This window comes from Carassius gibelio, chromosome B3 (assembly GCF_023724105.1).
Source record: "Carassius gibelio isolate Cgi1373 ecotype wild population from Czech Republic chromosome B3, carGib1.2-hapl.c, whole genome shotgun sequence".
NCBI classification, from domain to species: domain Eukaryota; kingdom Metazoa; phylum Chordata; class Actinopteri; order Cypriniformes; family Cyprinidae; genus Carassius; species Carassius gibelio.
In genome coordinates, this window is record NC_068398.1 from 18,277,460 (window position 1) to 18,287,283 (window position 9,824).

At 35.3% G+C, this 9,824-nt stretch overlaps 1 gene segment (V, D, J or C); it reads left to right on the plus strand.

The window, feature by feature from the left end:
• The first annotated feature begins 376 nt into the window (after positions 1–376).
• Positions 377–966, plus strand: LOC127952961 (Ig heavy chain V region 914-like). The segment is given in 2 exon segments: positions 377–539; positions 623–966. Coding segments are annotated over 2 exon segments (372 nt in total).
• Positions 967–9,824: the final 8,858 nt, after the last annotated feature.

Consider the following 9,824-nt stretch of genomic DNA (forward strand, 5'->3'; position numbering starts at 1 on the left):
ACATGCCTTTAGACGTGCCTCAAAATGTCACTTCAAAGCATCAGTCTATCAGCAACAGCTGTACACAGACTTCATATCAGCTTTCACAATAAAAAAACACAAATCATAAAAAATACAACATTTACTCCACCCACATCAATAATACATTATACAGACTGAAATATCCACTATCATTAGTAATAACGATAAAAAATATATAACAATGAAAAAATTATAATATTGCTGAGAAATGCAAAAATTCAGATTCAAAGACAACAAGGTATGAATATAGTTACAGATAAATCATAATTTAATCAAAAATATTTTAATACATTTTCCCAGTTCCAGTGTTTCCACACATGTTGTGTTTGTAAAACAGATACAGTGTATGCAAATGTCATGATTTAGTCAGAGTCACTCAATCTCTCAAAGGACTGTGTTATAAACTGGATCCTCAGTCAGTGTTTGTGTTCTGCTGCAGTGCAGTTTCTTTTCCTTTGACAGTTTTTGGCTGATAATGGAAATGTTACAGTATGGAGTTCTGCTGATGATTATGTCAGGTGAGAATGATTTCACTTCTCCAGATTGTTGTCACTTATTTTTTTTCTATACCATCTAATATGATTTTTTGCATGTTTTTCAGGTGTTAGTGGTCAGTCTTTGACCTCCTCAGATTCTGTGGTGAAAAAGCCTGGAGAATCAGTGACTCTGTCCTGCACTGCGTCTGGATTCTCAATGAGCAGCTACTGGATGGGCTGGATCCGTCAGAAACCAGGGAAAGCACTGGAGTGGATTGGACAGATATCTGGCTCAACTGTGTATTATGCTCAGTCTTTACAGGGACAGTTCTCCATCACCACAGACACCAGCAAAAACATGCTGCATTTAGAGGTGAAGAGCCTGAAGACTGAAGACACAGCTGTCTATTACTGTGCAAGAGACTCACTGTTACACAAAAGACTGCAGGACTGAACAAAAACTATTCATGCATCAGATCACTAAAGCAACTGCAAACTTCCCCACAATTCAACAAATTTATACTTGTTTATAAATTTATTAAAAACAAAAAAAAAAATCTTCCTCATAAGCAGATTCTCAAATAAATTAGTGAATAAGGTCTGGATTAATTAAGGTACATCATAAAAATAGATTCAGAGTATGCAGGGTTGATTAATCAGCAAAGATACAAAACTTGTACAGTTGTCATACATGATATTATGAAACAAAAATATATGGGAATATAGCAGAAAATATAATGCGTTATATTTTAAATAACACATTTGTTTATAAAGCACTGCTGCTTCTATTTTTCAGTTCCCTGCAGTTTGCAGTTGCACTATATATGACTATATTTTGATACATAACACATCACAATAAAGACAAAAAACTGCACTACATTTTTATATGCAATAGCTTTATTGAAACAATTAATTTGTGTATTAATTCTTCATGAGTTAATGCTTGATAGGTGAAAACTAAACTTTTATCAGACTTTTTTCATGTTTAAATACTCAATAGACAGAAAAGACAAAGGACATATTTGCATGTATATGTACATAACGTGAACATAAATAGGATAAAACAGTTTAATTATTTATTCACGCACACAGTACTACATTTTATTACTTGTACATCTAAATAATTGTGTTGCTGAATATAAAATTACAAAAATTATAATACACAAGTAAACTATCACATATTTTTCAATATTTGAATTATGTATTTATTTATCCAGGATCAGCATGATTTCACAACAAGAAGTTCATCAACAACAACAACCTGATATTGGAAAAGTGCTGATCTTTGTTTGCTGTTCTACTACAACTCATTTAAGCTCTACAGCTTTATTAAAGACCTTTACCTACTTTCTCATGAACAAAACACAATGCCATGTCTATTTGATGGAACTGAGGGGATGCACGCACATGCCTGCTGCAAAAAATGTTACATTTATTTACTGAAGTACAATATTATTTGCATATCAAGATAGCTGATACAATTGACCATACAATGAACCTCAATAGTCTCAAGCTCCAGTGATTCCACTATTCTGGGGTTCGATGCAAATGAACTGATGTCTGTTTCATATTTAAACAGCTACACTGTGGAGTGCAGGACTCATCACCAGATCAGCCTTCAGATAAACCATGTTCTCTTCATTTCTCCTGCTGTTGCTGGCTGCTGTGTCTTGTAAGTGAATCCCCTGAATAAACAAACAGTTTTCAGTGTAAATATTAATATTCATAAATCTAAATGTTGTGTTTATCCACAGGTATTGACTGTCAGGTTGTGCTCACACAGTCTGAACAGTCAGTAGTTGTGTCTCCAGGTGCTTCCTACAAACTGACCTGTGCCTGCAGTGGGTTTACTGTTAGTAGCGCTTACATGCACTGGATCCGTCAGGCACCTGGAAAAGGACTGGAATGGATTATTTATTATTATTCAGATGCTTATAAGAGCTCAGCTCAGTCAGTTCAGGGCAGATTCACAGCATCTAAGGACAGCTCTAATCTCTATCTGCACATGAGTCAGTTAAAGACTGAAGACACTGCAGTGTATTACTGTGCAAGACACACAGTGGAAGCACAAATACAAGCAGCTGTTCAAAAACTCATCATGAGAAATGGGGCAGACATGTTTGAGTTATGCAAGCTCCAAAGTAGCATAAGGCCAATCGGAGGTGTTTTAAATGTACTAAAAATAAAAACTTAATTATAAAACTTGTATTAATTTCACACTTGGTTTCCAGTAACTCTGTATCTCACTAGTCTGTTTTCTAGAGTAACCTATGTATTTGTATTTAATATTCAGTAATATTAATTTATCTTATAGAAATAAAGTACTGGGCATTTTTTACAATACCATTTCTATACATAACTGCATTAACTCTACATGGGTACTGTCACAATGGAAGCCATTAAAAAAAGTAGTGCTAGGATTTATAGATTAATTAAACTATTAATCATGACCATACTTTGACCATCCTGCAAAAGCAGCCTACCAGGCAGAAACATATGACAGTTTAACTCATTTCACCCCAAAAATTAGAACAAAACCAGTCTATGGTATTCATCAGGGAAGGAGGAAATGTAATAAACTAATAATAATAATAGTAAAAAAAATATTAAAAACAAACAACCAGACAAACACTTCCTTGCCGAGCTAGAAACTGATTGCTGAAAATGATCAGATCACAATAGCAGTTATATTGCAAACATCCCCAAAATATAAAATATTACTTGTTTATTTTGGGTCTGAATTTCTTTGTATTATAAACCCTCAATATTTTACTCCTCAATATTTTGTCAGTGAAATTTGTGAACAAAAACTGCTGCAAAATCAGAATTGCATGTTTAATAAGCATAATCATATTTACTCATGGTAAGTATAGGAATACATCTTTATGTATTCATCTTAGTCATCTTTACATCTCTCTGAATTCTGATCTCCCGCACCTGATCGTCATTCACTAATTCAGGTCTCCCGATCTCCTTCATCTCCTAGTGTTCCTGTGTTTGTGTGTTCCGACCATTATCTACCTGCTTCTCAATCCCCACCACCAGCTCCTCCACAATCTTTACATCATCCCATGCTCTATAAGACCTGGTAACTGGACAGTTCATCCATCAATATCCTTGCTCATGCCTCTGCCACTTACCACATCTGTACAATAAACCTGTCTGTTTGATTCTAATTGTCTGTGTTCAGAGTCCATCTATTCGTTGCACTCTATACTTTCTTTATTAGTGACTGCTGTAGACAATGGTCTGACTTGAGTTTAAAGATCTGAGTCAGTCATCACCAAACCAGGGAACAATCATAAACTGACCTGTACCTTCTCTGGGATTGATGTTGGAGCTGCAGATATTTCATGGATAATACAAGCTGAAGGAAAAGCGCTTGAGTGGATCTCACATATTTCTTCTCCAAGTGGCAGCAGCAAATATTACTTTAAAACTGTTGAAGGACGATTCACCATCTCCAGAGGCAACAGTAAAATGCAGGTGTATCTGCACATGACAAATCTGCAGACTGAAGACACTGCCGTTTATTACTGTGCTCGAAAAAAAAAAAAAAAAACAGTAACACAAGAAGCTTCTGTGCAGTACATAAACTTAATGTGCTTTGGAGAAACTATACACTGTTCAGCCAGCCATTATTAAAACAGTTCAGATGGTAAGATGGACCATCTCTCATTCTTCAATATCAAGAATAAAATATGAAGAAATTCTCAACCATCTCACCACAGTGCAAACCCAAAACATTTTACTCCAACTATGAATAAAGGAACCTCTATGTTTACCTTTGTGCGTGAAACCGTGTAAATACTACATATTTTGAGGAAGAATTTATATGTTTTTTTTATGATTTGAGAAAACTGAATTTAGATTAAATAAAAACATATGCAATTAATGGGTAACATCTCTACCATAGCTTAGTAAATAAGAATTATCAAAGAATACATATAAAGGCAGACATGGTTACAGAGGTTAATAAGGACACCGAAATGCAAATGTACCTTTAGAGGGCACCCTATGCAAACCTACTTCTGTTTGTCTTCCTCAAAAGTCTCCAAGCTATTCATCTCCAGACACAAAACTTGTTTGTGACTCTGATGCATCAGCCTGCTCTTTTCACAACATGACAATGGATATTGTGTCTAAACTGGGTTTTATCTTCATGTTTGCTCTCACAGAATGTAAGTTTGTCTTGAAAAGCTGTTGATAATCAGACTTATTCATGTGCACTGTTGTAAATGTTAATGTTGAACTGTTTGTTTTTCAGTCTGTTGGTGTCAAACACTGATTGAGTCTGAGTCAGTGGTCATTAAACCTGGAGGATCTCACAGACTCATCTGTACATTCTCTGGATTTAGTAGTGACCCAGACTTAGCTTGGATCAGACAGACTGCAGGAGGAGGTCTGGAGTGGTTGGCATACATCTCATCTGGTGGTAGTATATACTACTCTCAGTCTGTTCAGGGACGCTTCACCATCTCCAGAGACAACAGCAAGAAACAGATGTATCTGCAGATGAATAATATGAAGAATGAAGACACTGCTGTATATTATTGTGCAAAAGAGACACAGTGATGAAAACAGCTACAGCACTACACAAAATCTGAGAACAAACAACTCTTTATTCCATTTCGTATTCCTTAAACAATAATTTAGGGGAAAGAGTGATGTAACCCTTTACAATACATGTGCAATATAGATCATTCCAGCAGCACTCTTCCAACAACCATTACAGAATTTAAAAGAAAAATATTAACCAACACCAATATCATACACAACTAAGAATGAAAGATTTAAATTTAGATCTAGCAGAAAGATTGTAATGAATGTCATACATTGATAATTCTAAACAGAGAAGACAGATAAGTCACTGCTTGACATTTGAGTTTATAAGTACTGATCTTTTTCTTTTACGTCCAGAGTTGATGATGCTGACGTGTCCCTCCATCCTCACCATCACCACCAGGTTAGTCCCTGTCCATCCATCAGAGGGTGGGCTCCGTCCCTGCCTTCATCTTCAGGCAGGTTCAGCCAAATCTGCATCCACAGGATTCAGACTAAGCTCAGGGCCTATGCCAGATAACTTTTCCAGACTTCATGAATCATTGCTCGCTACCATCTGTAAATCCTTTATAGAATAAATACCATGTAAACGTTCACCTGTCTTTTGAGTCTTTCTGGCAGAATGATAACGCTTAGCTCTGAGAAACTGCTGCTGTTGTTTTGAACTAAAGCATTGGTTTCTGATCCTTGTCCTGAAGAATCCCCAAGACCCCAACACGACGTGTTTTTGATTTCTCTCTTATCTGACACACATTTAAGGTCTTTGAATCTCTCCTAATGTGCAGCTGATTGAATCAGGTGTGTTTGAATATGAAAGTCATAAAAGATGACATTCTTCACCTTTTTATGTACTTATAGACTTATGTTGTCCCTTTTCTATAGAAATCAATTATTCCTGATATGAAATAAAGTAAAGATTAAATTGTAAAAGCATTGAAGTTTCACATCTTTTCACTCTTTACAGTGTATTATACTATCACTGATCTTGCACATGTGCAATAAAGTTGATAAAACACATAAATATATGGTCAGTGCTTACTGTCTTTTCATTACCTATTCTCATGAGTCTAAAGTAACTTTTTCTTACATGACATGACTTTGCAGGACAAAACCTCCACTTTAATTGTTTAATTCAATGTTATCCACACTGTTCTACTGTTGAATTCAATAAACGTTTAAGCGAATATATATATTTTTTTGGATTAACTTAGTTGAAGATATTTACACTAAATGTAACTTCAAGACTTTTTTTATATAAATCAAGAATATAAAATTGAGCAACTAATTTTGCATAATTGTTAATAATTATCATAAGGATGGTGGAAGGAAGATGTTTACGTCAATGCAAATCTCCACCCTTCTCTCATGTAAACAGAAGCACACATGTACAATAAAAGCTTTTTTTTTTACAGAGTCATAGCAGAGTGGATTGGATATTTCTACACTTCCAGTAGCAATGGTGTCAAAGATTCTCTGAAAAATAAGATCAGTTTCTCTTCTGAATCCTACAGCAACACAGTTATTTTAACAGGAATTTCAACTCTGAAGACACAGCTGTGTATTATTGTGCTCGTGATGCACTGTGCCACAAACTGCTACAGAACCTGTAAAATAAATAAATAAAAACTCTGCACTCAACACATATGCACATGTATTTATTTATTTTGGACACAGCATTCTTTTCTTCAGTGTTTTTTGAGCATTAATAAATATTTTGCCACTGAAATATGATATAACCTTTATAACCACAAACTGTCCATTTTAACATAAACGACTGTGCTTGATTTACACATGTACAGTCTAACAATGTTAAACAACCAACAGCATCTTTGGAGAATCCCTTTCCTAACAGGTTTTGTCAGATGGCTCTGAGTGACATTCTTGGATTAGACAGGCAGTAATAATGACGACATAATTTCACCTAATAAAGTTATTTTTGTAGCTAAATTTACAGTTTATTCAATCCCTCCTCTTACAATACACACATAATCCGTGGTTGGTAAATAAATGCATGATCTCAGCTTACTGTCCTGTTGGTATCAACTCTTAAAAAGACCCTCTTTCTTATGAACCATAAAGTCTTTTAAATATTCCTGTTCATCCAAAATTTGTTTTACTTAATCCAATAAATGTTTAGAAACACATCAGTATATAGCTACTCTTCAAATCTCTTGTCAGATAGATTTTTACATCCATGCAAATCTCCACCCTTGTCTCCTGTAAACAGAAACACACAGACTTCATAAAGGCTCTCTGTGATTTACAGAGCAGAGTGAAAATACAAGCAGCATCATGTACTACATATCAGTACTGCTAGTTTTGGCAGCTGCACCCTGTGAGTATCACCAATGAACATTAGTTCAGATGTGGAGCTCAATTTGTATTACTGAAATGATTTAATCATTGTTTGTAGGTCTTTTCTGCATTGAGCTGGATCAGCCTCCTGTAAAGGTTGTAAAACCAGGAGAAACATTTACCATCTCTTGTAAGATCACTGGATATTCAGCCTCAGGAGGTGGCTACAACACAAACTGGATCAGACATTCAAGTGGAAAACCCATGGAGTGGATTGGATATTTCTATACTTCCAGTAGCAATGGTGTCACAGATTCTCTGAAAAATAAGATCAGTTTCTCTTCTGAATCCTCCAGCAACACAGTTATTTTAACAGGAAGGAATTTCAACACTGAGGACACCGCTGTGTATTATTGTGCTCGTGATGCACTATGCCACAAACTGCCACAGGACCTGAACAAAAACTATACTAAACATGTTTTAAATAAAAAGTTATTTCTTTATATTATAAGTACAATATAATATAAGTACAATATAATATAAGTACAATAAGTACAATATAATATAATAATATAATATAAGTACAATATAATATAATATAATACAATATAATTCTTTATATTATAAGTACAATATAATGGGGAAGTCGTGGCCTAATGGGGAAGTCGTGGCCTAATGGGGAAGTCGTGGCCTAATGGTTAGAGGGTTGGACTCCCAATCGAAGGGTTGTGAGTTCTAGTCTCGGGCCGGACGGAATTGTGGGTGGGGGGAGTGCATGTACAGCTCTCTCTCCACCTTCAATACCACGACTTAGGTGCCCTTGAGCAAGGCATCGAACCCCCAACTGCTCCCCGGGCGCCGCAGCATAAATGGCTGCCCACTGCTCCGGGTGTGTGCTCACAGCTCTGTGTGTGTGCATTTCGGATGGGTTAAATGCAGAGCACAAATTCTGAGTATGGGTCACCATACTTGGCTGAATGTCACTTCACTTATAATATATAATTTATTTTATATTATGTTTATACACATTTTTACAAAATTACCACAGCATTGCAAAATCAAAGCAAATAAATAAATGAATATCGAACACTGAATTAGTCAGGTGATTTTTTAGCCTTTGTAAGTACTTTTTATCAAATTCATCCATTAAATGGCATGTAATAACCTTGAATGCTCAACTGACCCATTGAAAGAATAATTTAGGTGCCAGAAGAGGTCACCATTCCATAAAAAAAAAAAAAAAAAACCTTACTAGATTTTGAACACACCCTCTCTGTGTGTCCTCATGCAAATATATCAATGCAAACTCAACTGCCATATTTTCTATTTAAAACTAGTAAATGAGAGATTTATCTGAAGAGGAGAGACAATGTTTTCCCTAAAGCTCTTTGTGTTGTTGGCAGCTGTACACAGTGAGTGTTTTATTTATTTTTTATGGTTTAGGCAATTTTTGGGTGTTATGTATTGTGATACTTTAGATATGTAAAGATTTTTTGTCTCTCTGTTTAGGTGTTTACTCACAGGTTGTGCTCACACAGTCTGAACAGTCAGTAGTTGTGTCTCCAGGTGTTTCCTACAAACTGACCTGTGCCTGCAGTGGGTTTACTGTTAGTGGCACTTACATGAACTGGATCCGTCAAGCACCTGGAAAAGGACTGGAATGGATTATTTATTATTATTCAGATTCTGATAAGAACTCAGCTCAGTCAGTTCAGGGCAGATTCACAGCATCTAAGGACAGCTCTAATCTCTATCTGCACATGAGTCAGTTAAAGACTGAAGACACTGCAGTGTATTACTGTGCAACAGATTCACTTTGCTTGTTTTCATACAGCTACCCTTACAAAAACCCAGGAAGGGGGAGAAATGGAGATGATGAGTGTTTACAAAAAAAATATGTTGATTTGTTTGTGAAGAGGTTTATTCATTTACACATTTATTTTTAAATCACTCTTTCTTATCTATAAATGTGTTATAAATGTATAAAGCCAGGTTAAAAGGGGCAACATATCAGCAGTTGTGTTACTGATTGAGTTCTAATGAGTACAGATAATGTCTATAAGACACATTCAAAGCAGTTCATTTCATATTAAAGATAGAATTCACCCCAAAATGACCATAAAGCAAACCACCATCTCTTTCCAAACCTATATGTTGTCCTTTCTTAGAAAACAAAATGTGAAGTCACAATAACATTAATATTACTTTGTACATTTAATGTAATTTATTTAATACTTTTGGAGTATGAAACAGACCTCTTTCTGTTTCTTTAAAAGGCCAGCCACAATTTTCACATTTTCCGCTACCACAAAAGTCTACCACATACAAAAAAAAAAAAAAAAAAAAAAAAATGAATGAGTAAATGATGACATAGTGTTTATTTTTTATAATGTATCCTTCAGTATTTACCCTGTGCACACACACATTATCAGTACTCAAAATGCAAATTCTCCAGTATTTATACCCATC